Source organism: Moschus berezovskii, chromosome 15 (genome assembly GCF_049115385.1).
Source record: "Moschus berezovskii isolate FMDL1 chromosome 15, NW_MosBer_1.0, whole genome shotgun sequence".
NCBI lineage: Eukaryota > Metazoa > Chordata > Mammalia > Artiodactyla > Moschidae > Moschus > Moschus berezovskii.
The window spans coordinates 44,943,783-44,964,923 of NC_142474.1; the positions used below are offsets into that span (position 1 = coordinate 44,943,783).

Consider the following 21,141-nt stretch of genomic DNA (forward strand, 5'->3'; position numbering starts at 1 on the left):
ATGTTGTTTTTAAATGCCATGTACTCAGTGAGTGATATAAACACACTGTAAATTTCAGTTTTCTAATAAAAAAATATAAAGAAAAAGAAATGAGTGCAAAAAAAATCTGCCTTCATAAGGACAGTAGTTGGAAAAAGGAGATGTATTTAAATAATTTTTTCAGATAATTATGGATATTCTTCTTTGATGCTCCACCAAAAAGTAACGTGTCGTAAGTATTGCATTAAAGATTTGTTGCAATGTGGATCTGAAACCTATCAGTGAATGTCCTACTACATTGAAATTCACTGGTCTCTTCTTCACTTTGAATCTTTTACCTCTGCACCATTTTGTAATATCATGGCCTGTCTCTCTGGAAAATATTGGTTCACCAAGCTTATGCAGGTTTTCCAAATGTTGACCTATTTTTAATCACACAATATCAAAACACTGCATTTGGTAATATCATCACCAGCTTCATCAGAAAACCTGTTTTTAAGTTTTTGGGGAGCTGTCAAGCTTGATGGCAGATACTGATTTTCTAAAAGTCTAAGTTTTTCTCTAAAGCTTGGTCTTCATCATAGAGGATACACGCTGTCAGTTGTCTTCGTGGAGTGACCTTCTCACCTCGTTCACGTTGAAGAAAAAGTCTGCCGGCTCCCAGGACTAAATAACCGTATTTTGTCTGCCAGCTGCTCTGTGACAGCAGTGCTGCAATTCAAACAACTGCAGAAACGTTTTTCTTCAAACCACCACCATGTTTCAGTTGCAGCCCAAGAGTGGTATGGGCATATCTCATTTTGCTACACAGAATATGGCAAATATATATACTCAAGGACTGAGGCTTAGTAAGTTAATAATGTTTATAGCTTCAAGGAAAACTGGCTTGCCTCTTTTTTTTTTGGAATTTTAATTAAAATGTCTATGGAGATAGCTGCAGATTCACTAGTAGTTGTAAAAAACAATAAAGAGGGATTCCTTGTACATTTTGCCCAGTATCCTATAATGGCAACCTTTTGCAGAATACTAGTATGATATGACAAGCAGGGAAAACACACTGATGTGATTGTGTGTGTGTGTATGTGTGTGTATTCAGGTCTACACAGCCCGTGTAGGTTCATGTGCCCACCATTGCAGTCAAGATACTAGACAGTCCAACACAAGGATCTCTTGGCTTGCCTACTGTACCACACCTGTCTGCCCTCTGCCCCGCTCCCATCCTTAACCCTGGCAACAAGTGATCTGTTCTCCAGCTCTAAAGTGTTACCATTTACAAAATGTCATACAAGCAAAATCATACAGTATATAGCCTCTAGGGATTGGCTTGTTTTTCCATTTAGCATAATTCTCTGAATATTTTCTAGTGGTAAAGAATCCGCCTGCCAGTGAAGGAGATGGAAGAGACGTGGGTTGGATCCCTGGGTCAGGAGGATCCCCTGGAATAGGAAATGGCACACTATTCCAATATTCCTGCCTGGAAAACTCCATGGGCAGAGGAGCCTGGTGGGTGACAGTCTATGGGGCTGCAAAGAGTTGCACATGACTGAGCAACTGATCACACACACACACACACATACTGGACATTCACCCAAGTTGATGCATGAATCAACAGTGCATCCCTCAACAGTACAGGGGTCCTTAAAAAACTAAAATTAGAACAACCATATGATCCAGCAATTCCACTTCTGAGCATAGATCTGGAAAAGATGAAAACCCCAATGTTCATTGCAGCATTACTAACAAGAGCCATGACATGGAAGCAACATAAATATCCATCAACAGAGGAATGTGATGTGACACTTATATACAATGGAATGCTACTCATCTGTAAAGAAGAATGAAATTTGCCATTTGCAGCAACATGGATGGACCCAGAGATGATCTTATTAAGTGAAGTGAATCAGGCAGAAAAAATAAATAAATCTCATATAATAACACTTATTTGTGGAATCTAACAAAAAATGATACAAATGAGCTTATTTACAAAACAGAAACAGACTCACAGACATGGAAAGCAATCACAGCTACCACAGGAGAAAGGGGTAATGGGAGAGACAAACTGGGAGTTTGAAATTAACTGATGCACTGACTGGCTGGCTCAGCCACTCAGGTGTGTCCGATTCTTTGCAATCCTAAGGACTGTAGCCCACCAGGCTCCACTGTCCATGGGATTTTTTTCAGGCAGGCATACTGGAGTGGGTTGCCATTTCCTCCTCCAGGGGATCTTCATGACCTAAGGAATGAACCCACATCTCCTTCGGCTCCTGCATTGCAGGAGAATTCTTTACCACTGAGCCACTGGGGAAGCCCAACTGATATACATTACTATATAAAACAGATAAACAACAAGGACTTACTGTGTAGATACACAAATATTTACCTGAATCACTCTGTGGTACACCTGAAACTAATACAACATTATAACTCAACTATAATTAAACAAAAAAAAAAAACACAGCATATCGTTTGCTACTGCTGAGCACTATTCAATGGCATGGAGGTAAAACAGCTTATCCACCTGTTCAAGGACACCTGGTCTGACTCCAGCTGCTATGAACACTTGTATCCAAATCTTCCTCTTTCTGGGATAAATGCTCAGGAGTGCGATCGCCAGGCCACATGACTGTTGTATTTATTTGCCTGTTTTTTTAAGGGATAGCTAAAATGTTCTCCAGAGTGGGGAGAGCATTTCACATCCCCACCAGCAACAGAGGAGTGACCCAATTTCCCAGCATCCCTGCCAGCACCGAGGGGCATCCCTCCTTTTAGTTTTAGCCGTTCTACCGGTGTGCGGTGACCTCCCGTCAAGGGCTTTCTGTTCCTGTCGCTCCTGTGAGAGCAGAGCCACAAGCTCGGTGACCATTGGCAAGTTTGCTGCCCCATCCCCGATCCACACTGAGGTCCCTGAGGTTTTTCCCACCATTGCTTTTGCACCATCAGTGCGAATATCAATACGGCAGAAAAGGAAAATAATTTCTTACTCTTCTTAGGGGGACAGTTTTATCCTCACAGATTCCCTGCATGTCTTTGGGACCCCGAGAGTTCCTTGGAACCCCCTTTAAGAACTGGGCCACTAAATCATACTGCGTCAGCCAGTCACAAGGGAAGGAACAAAAAAAATGTATAAACCAAGACCAAAAGAGACCAAGACAAACCAAAACAGAAAAATATGTGCTGAAGGGAAGTTTTATTTTGATTCAATGCCTCTGTGCTTTGCTAGAGCAGCTGTGAAGAGATATCGCATGCCCAAGGTAAGAGAAACCCAAATAAGACGGTAGGTATTGCGAGGGGGCATCAGAGGGCAGACACACTGAAATCATAATCACAGGAAACTAGTCGATCTGATCACATGGACCACAGCTGAATGTGGTCCACTGCAGAAGGGAATGGCAAACCACTTCAGTATACTTGCCTTGAGAACCCCATGAACAGTATCAAAGGGCAAAATGATAGGCTACTGAATGAGGAATTCCCCAGGTCGGTAGGTGCCCAGTATGCTACTGGAGCTCAGTGGAGAAATAACTCTAGAAGGAATAAAGGGATGGAGCAAAAGCAAAACCAATACCCAGTTGTGGATGTGACCGGTGATAGAAGCAAGGTCCGATGCTGTAAAGAGCAATATTGCATAGGAACCTGGAATATTAGGTCCATGAATCAAGGCAAATTGGAAGTAGTCAAACAGGAGATTGCAAGAGTGAACATAAACATTCTAGGAATCAGTGAACTAAAATGGACTGGAATGGGTGAATTTAACTCAGATGACCATTATATCTACTACTGTGGGCAGGAATCCCTTAGAAGAAATGGAGTAGCCATCATGGTCAACAAAAGAGTCCGAAATGCAGTACTTGGATGCAATCTTAAAAACGACAGAATGATTTCTGTTCGTTTCCAAGGCAAACCATTCAATATTACAGTAATCCAGGCCTATGCCCCAACCAGTAATGCTGAAGAAGCCGAAGTTGAATGGTTCTATGAAGACTTACAAGACCTTTTAGAACTAACACCCAAAAAAGATGTCCTTTTCATTATAGGGGACTGGAATGCAAAAGTAGGAAGTCAAGAAACACCTGGAGTAACAGGCAAATTTGGCCTTGGAGCACGGAATGAAGCAGGGCAAAGGCTAATAGAGTTTTGCCAAGAGAACGCACTGGTCATAGCAAACACCCTCTTCCAACAACACAAGAGAAGACTCTACACATGGATATCACCAGATGGTCAACACCGAAATCAGATTGATTATATTCTTTGCAGCCAAAAATGGAGAAGCTGTATACAGTTAGCAAAAACAAGACCAGGAGCTGACTGTGGCTCCTTATTGCCAAATTCAGACTTAAATTGAAGAAAGTAGGGAAGACCACTAGACCATTCAGATATGACCTAAATCAAATCCCTTATGATTATACAGTCGAAGTGAGAAATAGATTTAAGGGTCTAGATCTGATAGACAGAGTGCCTGATGAACTCTGGATGGAGGTTCGTGACATTGTACAGGAGACAGGGACCAAGACCATCCCCATGGAAAAGAAATGCAAAAAAGCAAAATGGCTGTCTGAGGAGGCCTTACAAATAGCTGTGAAAAGAAGAGAAGCGAAAAGCAAAGGAGAAAAGGAAAGATATAAGCATCTGAATGCAGAGTTCCAAAGAATAGCAAGGAGAGATAAGAAAGCCTTCCTCAGTGATCAATGCAAAGAAATAGAGGAAAACAACAGAATAGGAAAAACAAGAGATCTTTTCAAGAAAATTAGACATTTCAAGGGAACATTTCATGCAAAGATGGGCTCGATAAAGGACAGAAATGGCATGGACCTAACAGAAACAGAAGATATTAAGAAGAGGTGGCAAGAATACACAGAAGAACTGTACAAAAAAGATCTTCATGACCAAGATAATCATGATAACGTGATCACTGACCTAGAGCCAGACATCTTGGAATGTGAAGTCAAGTGGGCCTTAGAAAGCATAACTATGAACAAAGGTAGTGGAGGTGATGGAATCCCAGTTGAGCTATTTCAAATCTTGAAAGATGATGCTGTGAAAGTGCTGCACTCAATATGCCAGCAAATTTGGAAAACTCAGCAGTGGCCACAGGACTGGAAGAGGTCAGTCTTCATTCCAATCCCAAAGAAAGGCAATGCCAAAGAATGCTCAAACTACCACACAATTGCACTCATCTCACACGCTAGTAAAGTCATGCTCAAAATTCTCCAAGTCAGGCTTCAGCAATATGTGAACCGTGAACTCCCAGATGTTCAAGCAGGTTTAGAAAAGGCAGAGGAACCAGAGATCAAATTGCCAACATCCGTTGGATCATGGAAAAAGCAAAAGAGTTCCAGAAAAACATCTATTTCTGCTTCATTGACTATACCAGAGCCTTTGACAGTCTGGATCACAATAAACTGTGGAAAATTCTTAAAGAGATGGGGATACCAGACCACCTGACCTGCCTCTTGAGAAACATGTATGCAGATCAGGAAGCAACAGTCAGAACTGTACATGGAACAACAGACTGGTTCCAAATAGGAAAAGGAGTACGTCAAGGCTGTATATTGTCACCTTGCTTATTTAACTTATATGCAGAGTACATCATGAGGAATGCTGGGCTGGAAGAAGCACAAGCTGGAATCAAGATTGTTGGGAGAAATATCAATAACCTCAGATATGCAGATGACACTACCCTTATGGCAGAAAGTGAAGAGGAACTCAAAAGCCTCTTGATGAAAGTGAAAGAGGAGAGAGAAAAGGTTGACTTGAAGCTCAATATTCAGAAAACAAAGATCATGGCATCTGGTCCCATCACTTCATGGGAAATAGATGGGAAAACAGTGGAAACAGTGTCAGACTTTATTTTTTTGGGCTCCAAAATCACTGCGGATGCTGACTGCAGCCATGAAATTAAAAGACGCTTACTCCTTGGAAGGAAAGTTATGACCAACTTAGATAGTATATTAAAAAGCAGAGACATTACTTTGCCAACCAAGGTCTGTCTAGTCAAGGCTATGGTTTTTCCCATGGTCATGTATGGATGTGAGAGTTGGACTGTGAAGAAAGCTGATCGCCGAAGAATTGATGCTTTTGAACTGTGGTGCTGGAGAAGACTCTTGAGAGTCCCTTGGACTGCAAGGAGATCCAACCAGTCCATTCTAAAGGAGTTCAATCCTGGGTGTTCATTAGAAGGGCTGATGCTGAAGCTGAAACTCCAATACTTTGGCCACCTCATGGGAAGAGTTGACTCACTGGAAAAGACTCTGATGCTGGGAGGGACTGGGGGTGGGAGGAGAAGGGGACGACAGAGAATGAGATGGCTGGATGGCATCACCGACTCGATGGACATGAGTTTGAGTGAACTCCGGGAGTTGGTGATGGACAGGGAGGCCTGGCGTGCTGTGATTCTTGGGGTCGCAAAGAGTCGGACACGACTGAGCGACTGAACTGAACTGATAGTTATTAAAACTCTCACCATGTTTGTGATTGTTGCCTCTCTCTTGATGAGTTTTAGATTGACTGAAAGGTTTATTCAAAAGAGCCCATAACTGGTAACTTGCCAGATGACCTGAGAGGTTATGAATAAATCTGGTTATGTTCAAGCAATGAAGTACTTTGTATACCACAGTGAAAATAAACCTCACAGTCGTGGCTGAGCAAAAGATGCTTGGTGTCAGAAAACATACAGTCTGATCCCTTTAAATAAAGTTCAAAAGCCAGGTATTTATGATCTTAGAAGGGAAGGTAGTACTAACCTGGGGGGAGGAGGGAGTCACTAAACGAGAACTTGGAAGGGACTTCCGGTGGGCTGGGGTTAGTCTGTTTCCTGCTTATACCATGGCGTGTTCAAATTGTGAAATCCATCAAACTTGTTTTACTGGTTATGCTTCAGTGAAAGCTTTTTAAATAAAATTGATCAAAACACTAATCAAGCATTTTCCTAACCACATGCATTCTTCCACATCTGGAGGAAGGTAACTGGCGTGGTCCTTAAGAAGGCAGCGATGATGTAAGGACCACTGCTAGCTTGCCCTTTGTTATGCCAAGTGTATAATATACTTACTATACTAGAAAGAGAGCCCCAAATTTGTCACACAGGATCTTCCCAGCCAATCTGATCCTTGAGGATGCAACCAGCTCAACAAAAGGGTAAGCACCAACCCAACATCCAGAAGGGTGAAATGGGTGCTGCTGGGGTGGGCACCAGGGACCCAATCTAACCTGACTCAGATGTGCCTATTCCAAGCACTGGGGTGTCATTTTTTTACACGTTGCCTATATCAAGTTCAAATTTTCTATGCCTGAGATAAGGATTTAGGGCATACCTGATCATCCGCATGGGGCCACTAGTGAGAAAAGCAGCCCCAAACTTCTTTAAACCTCAGTTTCCTTGTTCTTTTTTCTCCCTCCCATCTCCCAACCCCGCCTCTGTTGCTCCATACAACCCAATTCTCCAACAAGGCCCAAGAAAACTTCAGGATGAAACCTACACAGCTCATAACGGTACCAAAGCATGGAGGAAGGAAGCCAGTCTGGAAGTGGCAGGTACTTACAGGGTCCCTGCGAGCCTCGTTGTACTGCTTCAAATCCTCCAATATGCTTTTACATGGCATGAGGGTGCTGACCAGCTTTTCAACACCAGGAGTGTCTGAGAGGGTAGCTAATCTTATTTTAATGGTCCTGGGTAAGAAGAGACACATTTTCTTTTTCAGCTTAAAGTACTAAAATACATATTCTCCCTGTCCCCCAAATGGAGACAAGATTGTAACAGATCACACTTATGTAAAATAATATCCAGTAAAATATTTTTATATAACATTGGGATTTAATTAAAAAGTAACTCTTCAATCTAGAAAACATGGAAAACATTCATTTAAAAAGTACAAAGAATAAGGTTAAAAGAAAAAGAAACAACAACACTGACTGTAACCATTAACCAAATAATACAAAGTCAAATTTTAAATTTATTGCATTTAAAATGTTCAGCACTATGCTTTATGTCACATTTGCTTCATACATAAAGCCAAAATCTTCGTCAAATTTATAAAGTATGTTAAGAAGTTAAGAACTTACACTGAACCCAGGCTGGCTTCATGAGTCTTAAATTTCTTAATAATTTTATCTTTGATTTCGTGTTTTTACATGAAGTCTAGTAGGACAATGAAGCACATCCAGGGCTTGATGCCTTGGCTCACACATGCTACCCACCTCGTCCAGCTCCCACGATGGTTTCTGCCCCATTTGTGCCCTGCCTTTGGCACCTCCCCCATCTCTGCCCTGTGATGGCTTCCATCCTCTGCCAGGGTGACAACTGGGTGCATCAGTGGGGGAGACCCACTTTGAGCGATCCTGCCCTACCCTTGCTGGGGTCCTGGACATGGGCCTGGGAGGATCGGCATCAAACTGTGCCCCTGGAGTCTCTAATCAGAGCAAGGTGGTGGTTGTCCGCACCCAGGGCAGGCAGTGCCACAGTGTGTTAGGCTGGCAATTCAGTGTAGAGCTCCAGCCCACCCCATACCTAGGTATGCAGGGCATCTGAGTGCCTGTTTGCCACAGGATGGAGCTGTGGACCCATGCAAAGGGGAGGTGATGTCTCCTTAGCCTGGAGGTTGGGCCCTGCATACAATGTAGGGTTCATACAAGGCATACTCTTCAGTCATTAGGGGGTTATTAGTGTCATTAACAAATAGGACAAGGCTACTCCTCCTACTATTAATAAAGTAAACCTACTTTGCTTCCAACTGTAGTGAATATCTGTGCTTATGTCTAATGTCTGCTTCCGTTCTATGTGCAAAGCAGCACATTTGTAAAGAACAATCTACATCTATAGTTAACTGATATAAAAATGATCAATTACTTTGTCTCTACGTCATGTCCAACTCTTTGGACAACTCTGTAGCCTGCCAGCCTCTTCTGTCCATGGAGTTTTCCAGGCAAGAACACTGGAGTGGGTTGCCATTTCCTTCTCCAGGGGATCTTCCTGACCCAGGGATCAAACCCACATCCCTTGCATCTCCTGCACTGGCAGACAGACTCTTTACCACTGAGCCACCAGGGAAGTCCCAATCAATTGCTATCACCTGAATAACAGAATAATAATAAAATTGGAAAAAGAATACGTCAAGGCTGTATATTGTCACCCTGCAGAGCACATCATGAGAAATGCTGGGCTGGAGGAAGCACAAGCTGGAATCAAGATTGGTGGGAGAAATATCAATAACCTCAGATATGCAGATGACACCCTTATGGCAGAAAGTGAAGAAGAACTAAAGAGCCTCTTGATGAAAGTGAAAGAGGAGAGTGAAAAAGTTGGCTTAAAACTCAACATTCAGAAAACTAAAATCATGGCATCTGGTCCCATCACTTCATGGCAAATAGATGAGAAAACACTGGAAACAGTGACAAACTTTATTTTCTTGGGCTCCAAAATCACTGCAGATGGTGACAGCAGCCATAAAATTAAAAGACACTTGCTTCCTGGAGGAAAAGTTATGACCAACCTAGACAGCATATTAAAAAGCAGAGACATTACTTTGCCACCAAAGCCTGTCTCGCTAAAGCTATGGTTTTTCCAGTAGTCATGCATGGATGTGAGATTTGGACTTATTATAAAGAAAGCTGAGTGCCAAAGAATTGATGCTTTTGAACTGTGGTGTTGAAGAAGACTCTTGAGAGTCCCTTGGACTGCAAGGAGGTCCAACCAGTCCATCCTAAAGGAAATCAGTCCTGAATATTCATTGGACGGACTGATGCTGAAGCTGAAACTCCAATATTTTGGCCACCTGATGTGACGAACTGACTCAATGGAAAAGACCCTGATGCTGGGAAAGATTGAAGGCAGGAGGAAAAGGGGTCAACAGAGGATGAGATGGTTGGATGGCATCACCAATTTGATGGACATGAGTCTGAGTAAGCTCCAGGAGTTGGTGATGGACAGAGAAGCCTGGTGTGCTGCAGTCCATGAGGTTGCAAAGAGTCAGACACAACTGAGCTACTGAACTGAACTGAATAATAGAAACAGCATGAGCAATTTTTAAGTGAAAGATAAGAACACAGTTCTGACATGGCCACCTTGTGCCAAAATCTAGTTCAGATGTTCCTATTTGTATCCTTCCACAAATTTGGAATGAGGAGTTTCGGATCATCTTTCTTTCATTATCAGCTCTGTGCTGGGTCCCTTCCTCTGTCCCACAACCAGGCACAGAACCAGGAAGGAGACCACACCCCCAGCCCACCACCTGTTCTGCAGGTTACCTTGTACAACCTTCCCAGAAGTGAACACATGCTCATGCCAAGACGGTTTAGGTGTTTTCTCCTCAAGGGCTCACACGTGGTTCTAGAGCTGCTTTGAATCAGAGAGGCGCTTAGCCATGGTTGTCCACCCATCCATGGGGCTCCAGCCATAGAAGAAGCAGGTTCTCCAAAGGGGGTCCTGCATAGGGCCCCCTGGTTTCCTAACCCTTTCTTGTGGCCCTTCACCTCCCCAGGTCACTCCACTCTCACACGTCCCTCCTCTGTTGAACTTGGATGTTCAGGAAATGTCACCTCTCCATGAAGAAATGCTGTCATCCTCGCCCACTGGTCCCTTCTTGGATCTGGGAAGTTTTGTTTTACAAGAGATTTTGTTCTCCTGCTTTTGGCAGATTCTGGCCTCAAAGGTCAGTTTTTATAGCATTTAATCAGACTGCATGCATAACAAAATAGAAAATCATACATAAAAGGAGAAGGAAAAAGATTTAACAGTTAATTTTTCAACTTCAAGTTGAATGAATGAATGTTTATAGACACCTAGCAGTCAATGTGTATGTCGTCACTCAGTCTTGCAGAACATAGGGTGGTTTTTTTGATGCCAGTGAATTAAAACTAAATGATGGAAAGAAAAAAAAGTAATTCGAGTCTTTCTGCATTTCAAAGGAGTGATCTATGTAATAAAACATAAAATAATTCAATAGATATCAGCATTTCAGTTTAAACCAAAACAAAATGATAACTACAAAATAAAGTTTCTCTTGCCTTCTATTCAAGGAAGCTGGTTAAAAGCACCAGAAAGTCTGATAGCCCTAAACCACTCTCAGTAACAACATGGGCCTGAAACAGGTAGAATGGTGACATGCCGGAAAAAGATGACCACCAGGCATGAGTGAGTCACCCATGGAAAAGCATATAAAGCAAAAACACTGAGGGAAGGAACCATTTAAAAGCCAACTCTTAAGGGCATTTTTATTTGCTGAGCAAAGTTGACAATCAGGAGTATGATTCAACTTAGAGGTCAATGTTTATTCATAGAAAATCATTTCTAGAACCACAAAAAAATATAAATAGGTATATATCAGTTGAATGAGTAAGTCTGAAACCTAGTCTCCCAAATTTAAAAAAAAAATGGCAAATTTCAGGAAAACATGCTTTGGAAGGTTATGAAGATGGAATGAGCAGTTGGTTCATCCAAATGTGTCCTCTGGTCATGAATAAAAAAGAAAAGCCCATGAAATGGTGGTTCATATGGTAAAAAGTCCACCTGCAATGCAGGAGACCTGGGTTCGATCCCTGGGTCTGGAAGATCCCTTGGAGAAGGGAAAGGCTACCCACTCCAGTATTCTAGCCTGGAGAATTCCATGGACAGAGGAGCCTGGTGGGCTACAGTCCATGGGGTCGCAGAGTCAGATATGACTGAGCGACTTGCACACACACAATGGTGAAGGAAAGGAAAAGGGGTCCTCATACCACACACCCCCTCTCAGGTTATATAAGCAGGCACCCCTGAGACCACTCGGTAAAGGAGAGTGTTAAAAAGCGTTGTTTATTCTCATTCCAAATGAAAGCTAACATAAATGCTGGGAAATGTCCTCTTAAAGACCAGTAGCCACAAATGAAACGAGAGGGGCCCTCTTGTGGAATCTGTTGACAGAGGGGTGACACCGCTAACAACTGAACGATTTGTCCCTTTGCTCAGCAGCATGGCCAGAGGGCAGGTGACAGACATAAATATAATTTCCCAAGGGAAGAGGAAGGCGATCTGGTGGGAGCCGAGGACAGGAGGTCATGAAATTTAGAGTAGCCGAACTTAAGGGCAAGAACAACCCATCCCAGATGTCAAGAGAAGTGAAGCAAAAAATGGAAGAACACGGTTGTATTTAAAGCCATGGCTCAAAAAGTGGGGCAGTGGAGGGCTGTGCCCACATGGCTGCTCTGCTGCCTCCTGCCCTCCGCCCCCACATGTCTCATGCCCCTTCACGTTCACCCTCATCACTACCCAGCCTGTATCTTCTCACTCCCCTTCCTTTGTATCTTCCTCCTCTACCTGGAATGCTGGTCGAATTTAAAGAATTAAAGATCTAGGTTTGCTCTAGAGAACAATGACCCACTGCCACGGCCACGAGAGAGACATCCCCTGTTGGTGACACTCACATGGGTTTTGAGGGACATCCCCCTTACACACAAGCACAGATTCCAAGCAGCAAGGAGTCAGGAACAAGAGTAAAAGTGCAAAGGAGCCGCAAGACTGGACACACTGAGAACTGGGTGAGCAGTGGGGGGCGGGTTGCCAGTGAAACTCAGAGCAACAAAGGAAAGTTCCTAAAGACAGCTCAGAGGGGAACAGTGACAAAGATCACGATTTTCTAAGGACACGGAAACTTGAGAGTCTTTAACGTTTTCAGAAAGGAACCCAGGTGCGCACAATCTGCACCTTTATATGTAAGTGATTAGAACAAAGCAAACACGAAGCTGACATTGCAAATGGTTCCAAAGAAAAACTAGGGCCCTGCTGCCACCAGGATTAATTTCCAGATGCATACTGAAAGTCTCATTGTTTTAAAAAATTAAACTTAATTTTTAATAAAAGAAATATGTGTTCATAGTAAGAAAAGGAAGTGTACAAGAAAGGAACATGACTATGAATTAAATAATTAAGCAACTAAGAGCAAGGTCACGACCACAGGCAGAGCCGGGGCCCAATCCTGCCCGTATGTCATCTGGCTGCTGTCATCAGTGTGTTTATTCATGAGCAGCATCGGAAGTCACGAGAAAATGTCACCAATATGCTCTATGCAAGAATGCAGAAAGCATAAAGAACATTCTAATAAAAGTTCTACTTGAGTCATAATAAAATTTAAAGTCTCAGTGATACAAAGTTAACTTCATTTTCTATGATGGACATAATGCATGCCTATAATTTAAAAAAAATCACACAGAAATAAACAACCCAGTCTTGAAAAGGGCAGAAGATATGAACAGACGTCTCACCAAAGTAGATACACAGATTGCAGACAGCAAATGAAAAGATGCTCAACATCATAAATCAGTATGGAAATGCAAATTAAAGCAAGATACCACAATACAGCTATTAGAATGGCAAAAATTCAGAACACTGACAAGTGCCAGTGAGGATGTGAAGAAGCATTCATTGCAGGTAGGAATGCAAAATGGTGGAGGACTTTGGAAGACGGGGTAATTTCTTACAAAACTCAATATTCTTATCATACAATCTACGGTTGTGCTCCTCAGTTTATACGCAAATGAGTCAAAAACTTACGTCCGCACAAAAACCTGCACACGAATGTCTGTAGTTGCCTTTGTAGTCTGCCTTATTCATAGTCGCCAAAACTTGGAAGCAACCAAGCGGTCTTTCAGTAGGTGAGAGGATAAATAAACTGTGGTCCATCCAGACAAAGGAATACCATTCAGGGCTAAAATGAACTGAGCTATCAAGCCATGAAAAGACATGGAGGAACTTGAAAATACTAATTACTAAATGAAAGAGGCTAATCTGTAAAGGCCAGACACTGTATGATTCCAGCTACCACATTCTGTATGTGTGTTAGTTACCCAGTCATGTCCAACTCTTTGTGATCCCACGAACTGTAGCCCATCAGGCTTCTCTGTCCATGGAATTCTCCAGGCAAGAATACTGGAGTGGATTGCCATTCCCTTCTCCAAAGGATCTTCCCGACCCAGGGATCAAACCCTGGTCTCCTGAATTGCAGGCAGATTTGAGCTACAGGGAACAAAACTATGGAAATGGTGATAAGGCCAGTGGCTGACAGAGATGGTGGGGAAGGAGAGAGAGATGAACAGGTGGAGTACACAGGAGTTTTAGAAACTACTCTATATGAAATTATAATGGAGGACATGTCATTACACATTTGACCAGACCCATCAGCAGTGGCCACGGGACTGGAAAAGGTCAGTTTTCATTCCAATCCCGAAGAATGTTCAAACTACAGCACAATTGCACTCATCTCACACGCTTGCAATGTAATGCTCAAAATTCTCCAAGCCAGGCTTCAACAGTATGTGAACCGTGACTTCCAGATGTTCAAGCTGGATTTAGAAAAGGCAGAGGAACCAGAGATCAAATTTCCAACATCCGTTGGATCAAAGAAAAAGCAAGAGAATTTCAGAAAAATATATACTTCTGCTTCACTGACTATGCTAAAGCCTTTTGCTGTGTGGATCACAATAAACTGAAAAATTATTGAAAAGATGGGAATACCAGACCACCTTACCTGTCTCCTGAGAAATCTGAATCAAGGTCAAGAAGCAACAATTAGAACCAAACATGAAATAATGGACTGGTTCCAAATTGGGAAAGGAGTATGTCAAGGCTGTATATTGTCACCCTGCTTATCTAACTTATGTGCAGAGTATATCATGTGAAATGCTGGGCTGGATGAAGCACAAGCTGGAATCAAGATTGTTGGGAGAAATATCAATAACCTTACATATGCAGATGATACCACCCTTATGGCAGAAAGCAAAGAGGAACTGAAGAGCCTCTTGATGAAAGTGAAAGAGAAGAGTGAAAAGCTGGCTTAAAACTCAACATTCAGAAAACGAAGATCATGGAATCTGGTCCCTTCACTTCATGGCAAATAGATGGGGAAACAATGGAAACAGTGAGACTTTATTCTTCTGGGCTCCAAAGTCACTGCAGATGATTTTTTCTTCTCCTTGGAAGAAAAACTATGACCAACCTAGACAGCATATTAAAAAGCAGAGACATTACTTTGCCAACAAATGTCTGTCTAGTCAAAGCTATGGTTTTTCCAGTAGTCATGAATGGATGTAAGAGTTGGACTATAAAGAAAGCTGAGTGCCAAAGAACTGATGCTTTTGAACTATATTGTTGGAAAAGACTCTTGACAGTCCCTTGGACTGCAAGGAGATCCAACCAGTCTATCCTGAAGGAAATCAGCCCTGAATATTCTGTGGAAGGACTGATGCTAAAGCTGAAGATCCAATTATCTGGCCACCTGATGCAAAGGACTTGGGAAATACTCTAAAGTCAGGAAAGATTGAAGGCAGGAGAAGAAGGGGACGACGGAGGATGAGGTAGTTGGATGGCATCACCGACTCAATGGACATGAGTTTGAGCAAGCTCCGGGAGTTGGTGATGGACAGAGAAGCCTGGCGTGCTGCAGTCCATGAGGTCACAAAGAGTTAGACACAACAGAGTGACTGAACTGAATTGAACTGATAGAAGGTATAACTAATGAGCAAGCCTTCATGTAAACTGTGGACTCTGGTTGATGATGGTGAGTCCCTATAGGTTCATCGATGGTACACATGGTACTGTGAGCCTAAAACTGCTCTAGAAAATAAAACTTATTAATGAAAAAAATCAAACAGAGTTCACAGATATAAAGCAAAGAATACATTGCCATGTACACCTCCACATCCCCGTCTTGCTTCCCAAAGGCACATAAGGTTAATAAAGTCCTGTGGACTTTTCTAGAATGTCTCTTATGTATATAAGATTAAAAACAAATCTTGATTTTTTTCTTGCATGTTCTAAAAAGACCTTCCCCATCCTGAGACATAGTCAGTCTGCACTCACACTCCTCGTGGGCTTCCTCTGACTGGGTTGATTCTTCCAGTGACACGTCTCCGTGGTCCCACAGACCCACGGCTGGTATCCCCGTCACAGCTGCAGGCTTACTTTTACTTGAGTGTTTATGAGTTTTGAAAGGACAGGGGACACATCAGTAGGTTGCTCACTGCTGTATTCTCATAATCTGGCCCGGAAACTAGTACTGTCGACAGTTTCTAACTTGGACCTATTGCAATATTTACACTGAACTCTTTAATCAGGTAGAAATTTATTTTACTGGAGAATATGAAGAATATTTCTGTTCTTGTTTTACCCCATCACTTACAGAATAAGTGTTTCTTTTCCCACCATTGTGACACAAATGCCATCATACACATTCATCTATGTACCATTAAATGCACACACATTCAATTTTTACTCTCTTGGGGTCTGTGGTGGGACTCTTTCTTGTGTTACCTTGCTCTACCCGTAGAAATGGTCAAATGACACTGTTTTGATTATCTTAGAGTTGGATTCTGCTCTAATATCTGACTGGATTAGTAATCTGTCACTATGACTCTTTCCCTAAATAGACTGGTAAAAATCACTTGATGAAGCCCTCCATCAAGAAGACAACTTTAAAAATAAGTTATTAAAATGGCAGGGAGCTCCTGTTCCATTCTCCTTTTGGAACTTCATGGACTGTCTTTTGGCCCACCGAGCATCCACTTACTTGAGCAACCCTGCCCGATGGAAGACGTACAGGTCCTGGTCTAGGGTGCAGTTGTTGAAGGGAATCACCTTCACGAAGCTCTGGATGAGGACAAACTCAGGGGTGAGATGCGGCACAGAAATGATGCAGAAGTCCTTGTCCTGATGTGATTGGAAACCAGAAACCATTAATCACTAAACAAATTGCTGCTGTAAAACACTAACGAAAAGAGGAGTAAAATGTGTGAATGAGACGGTATTCGAGTTGAACATTCCTATCATTTTCCAAATGATCAGAAAATTCAGGGAGATAAACAACTGTAAGAATATGGAGAAAATTTCTGGTGTTTGACTGAAACCTAAATAAAAGAATATTGTGAACAATGGAAGCCATTTGGTACAGCTGTTTTTTTTGGAAGTAGCGTTTTAAACTAAGGACGTTTGCGTTTGCAAATTCGCTTGTATCCAGGAGGGAATGAAGCAGTGCGCTGTCACGGCAAAGGCCTGGGTTTACCAAGTGATGCTGTGCTAGTCGTGGTCCCCCCGTCTATGAGGTGAGAGGGTGATGCTTCAGGCCTTTCCAGCTCAAAAGTCCTGTGATCACACAGGCATGGATGTCTGTGTATTTTATCAGGATGTGATCCTACCTGGGTGATGAAATCTAAGGGCAGGTTAACCTGGGCAGGGAGATCTGCATGTCCTGACCTGTGTCTTCACTATCCAACGTGTTGGCCAGGAGCTGCTTCTGGCCACTGAGCACCTGGCTAGTGTGATGGGGGAAATGCAACTGTTACTTTTATTTCACCTTGATTAATCTAAATTTAAGTTTTAAAACTGATACTTGGGAACCCTCCAACAATGTACACTGAGGCAGCCACTATGGAAAGCAGGATGAAAGTTCTTCAAAAAATTAAAAATAGAACTACCATATGACCCAGCAATCCCACTCCTGGAGAAAACTACACCTCAAAAAGGTACATGCATCCCAGTGTTCACAATAGCCAGGACATGGAAGCAACCTAAATGTCCATTGACAGATGAATGGAAAAGAAGATGTGTGTATATATGTATACACACACCCACACATGATGGAATATTACTTAGCCATAAAAAAGAATGAAATAATGCCATTTGCAGCTACATGGATAGACCTAGATATTATCATACTAAGTGAAGTAAGTCAGACAGGGAAAGGCAAATATCATATAATCACATACATGTGGGATCTAAAAAAATGATACAAATGAACTTATTTATAAAAAGAAACAGACTCACAGACATAGAAAACAAGCTTATGGTTGCATAGGGGAGGGGGAGTGGGGGAGGTATGGAGTAGGAGTTCGGAGGTCAGTAGACACAAACTATTACATATCAAATAGATAAGCAACAAAGTCCTATAGTATAGCACAGGGAACTGCATTCCATATCCTTCAGTAAAGCATAACGGTAAAGAAAAGAATAATAAAATAAAAACTCAATTGTTATTGGAAAAGTTGCACGTCTGCTTAGAACAACTGGGTATATAAATCTATTCATTCAACTACAAATCTTAGGAAATCTAAAAGCAGATCAAGGAGTTCTGATGACAAGTATAAATTTTAGGAAATCTAAAAGCAGATCAAGGATTTCAGATGACAATTTAGCGCTTGTACTTGCAAGGTACCCTAAGTGTAAAATAAACACCGGATTTTAAAAACTGAGAAAAGGGATGTTCAAGATCTCCTTAATAATTTTTAATACTTTTGGACATAGTACATTGAGTAAAATACACTATTAAAGTTGATGTCACCTGTGTCTTTTTAGTTTTTTTTTTTTTCCTTAATAATGTGTCTGCTGTACATAGAGGACAGACTTGTGGACACAGCAAGGGAAGGAAAGGGTGGGATGAATTGAGAGAGTAGCATTGAAACATATACATTACTGTATGTAAAATTAGATAGCCAGTGGAAATTTGCTGTATGACTCAGGGAGCTCAAATCCGGTGCTCTGTGACAACACAGAGCAGGGGGCTGGAGTGGGAGGGGGAAGGGAGGTTCCTGAGGGAGGGACACACATATAGCCATTGCTGATTCATGTGGATGTATGGCAGAAACCAACACAATACGGTAAAGCAATTACCCACCAATTAAAAATAAATAAATTTAAATTAAAAAAAGAAAAAAACCAATAATGTATCTGCTGGAACATTTGGAACTTGGTGTCTGCGGGACAGTGCTGCTGTGGACCGTCTCTGCTCCACACGTCCCCCAAGACCCTCTGCCAGGCGCCTGCAGAGCAGCTTGCTCTTCCCAGAGCTAATTTGTCCCTGTGGGATCTTGCCTCCTGCTGAACCCTGTGAAGGCATTGCCTGAGCTAATCCAAGACCCTGGGGACACGCGTGCAACTCAAAGGAGTGAGTCACTCTCTGACCTTATCCTCCTTCTTTCTAGCAAAATAACAGCTCCTTCTGGGGAACTTGTGAGTCAAGTTGTCGAAATACTCTAGCTGAAAAGAAGGACTGAGTGCCACATCCCAGGGGCTTCCTCTGGGAGGAGACATTAATGAGTTGCTTCATCGTGGATGGGAAGGATTAAGGATGAAGTAATGATGATATTTTGCTCCTGTCTCCCAGATTCTGAAATATTTAAAAAGTAAACATGTCGGACTTCCCTGGCAATCTAGTGGTCAAGATCCCATAGGGGTCCACAGTAGTGGGTGTGGGTTTGATCCCTGGCGAGGGAACTAAGATCCCACATGCCACCCGGAACAGCCAGAAAATAAATAAATAAAAAGTAAACATGTCTTTTATGGTTTTAAAGCCAGCATTACTTTTGTCATAATACTGAAGACCTGTCTTTGCATGCATGGACTTTAAAATAGCAATGAAGTGAACTTAGTGAATTTACTTTGGGGCATCTCTGAGGGAAGCAAGCTTTGCAAATCCTCTCTCAGGGTCACTACAGTGGTTTCTGAGTTTCAAAATGCCTTAAAATTAATTCAAAAATATTATGATGGAGAACATCAGTGCCAAGGCTTCATAATCTTAACAAAATGACGAGATACAATCTATGATCATATAGCTTTCATGCAACATAATTAAAGCCTCTTTGGTTTTTTAGCCTCAGTATAAACAGCATCAAGGAAAAATAAAACAACAGACATCTTGCCTATATTAGCTGACGGAAGAAGTGTGGTTGTTGACCTGACTTAACTGACAGGCCAGCCATGAAAAAAAGCCATAAAAATCCAGTGGAGGAACCTAATTGTCTTCCTTCCCTACTTTCTTCCCTCCAATAAGGTAACAAGAGGTTGGTCAGAATTTCTATCCTTTGAGAACTGTGAAACAAAAATGGAAGTGGCAGCCCAGACACCCTGAGACAGAGAATCTTGTTTGCACTTGGGTGCCTGCTTGGGGCCATCTACCAACCAACAGTAGAGGGTCAAGTGACTCCCACGTGTCAGGCGATGCCAACCAGAAGATCAACCTCAAGTTCCCACCTTCTTACCCTCAGAAACGCAGTATACTGGTGTCAGAATTCTTTGAGCCAACACAAATTATTAAGAAATACAAAAGACTAACTTCACTGTAACTCCTGACATTTTCAGATGCCACCAGTATTCTGTCCATGATTTGATTCTATTGATAATAAAACGTCAGTGAAATACTCTCTAAAAGAAGTTATGCATTGAAAGAATATTAAAACAGCATGACTAAAAAATTATTGAGAATGACAATCTTTCCTACTTTGAACAGTTCATGATGTATTATTCAACATTTTTTTTTCAAGAACAGAGAAGTGGTCCCATCTCAATATTCATACCAGATATGTTTGGATAATGAGTATGGTATCTTACTTCTCTATAACTTTTCTAGCTTATAAAACCAATTACTTAAAATTCAACATGTACTTACATGGAAAAGATGGAAAACAAAATTCATAAAGTCCAATGACCTGTAAATAGACAATAAGAACTGTCACTGACCTCCAAGAAAATGCAGCACCCGTGTACCTTCCAAGAGACGTATGGCTCTCACCTCCTTAGGCAAGGATTAGCCAATCACTGCTCAGAATGTGTGTCTGAGTAGCTGAACAGCAATCAACTGCAGAAGTCAGAAGCTTCAAATGTCAGTAATAAAGCATTTGCCTATATTCAAGATACTATTATGGCAATTAATAATCTCTACACATTCAAAAAGCAAGACAGTCCTTTTGTGAACAGGATCCCTCCCTTCCTTTCTGGAGGAGCTCTGGGGAGACGTGGGCATATTCTAAGCTACTCTGATCTTTTTCTCTTTTATATGCAAAAGATTTTCTGACCAGCGGCAGATGCCTATTTGCAGACGAACCATAATGGGTCACTGAATTTCTGTTTGAAAATTCAAAAAGCACATTTTTTATCTTATCATGAGCAAGGGAAAATAAATATATGCAACAGATCTAGAAGGGTTTTTTACAGGCTTTTTAGATGTCTGTAATATAATTAGAATAAAAAAGTTTCCCCTTTTAATCTTTCAGTTGAATTGCAATTTCAAAGAAATTGAAAACTCAAGAGGAAAAAAAGTCCAAGTTAAAGCATGGCTCTAAGCAAGGCTGGGAGAATGGGATGTAATTAAACAAGCTTCCCTGGTGGCTCAGATGGTAAAGCATCTGCCTCCAATGCGGGAGACCCAGGTTCGA

General features: G+C 41.9%; 1 protein-coding gene across 1 annotated transcript in view; it reads right to left on the reverse strand.

Annotated features, from left to right (window-relative positions):
* Positions 1-21,141, reverse strand: part of CFAP61 (cilia and flagella associated protein 61) — a 246,292-nt gene that overhangs the window by 146,997 nt on the left and 78,154 nt on the right. The window contains exons 12-14 of the mRNA XM_055430665.2: positions 20,376-20,415; positions 16,506-16,645; positions 7,518-7,644 (exon numbers count right to left, since the gene is read on the reverse strand). Coding sequence (XP_055286640.2) covers positions 7,518-7,644; positions 16,506-16,645; positions 20,376-20,415 — 307 coding nt within the window. The remainder of the gene's footprint in view (positions 1-7,517; positions 7,645-16,505; positions 16,646-20,375; positions 20,416-21,141) is intronic.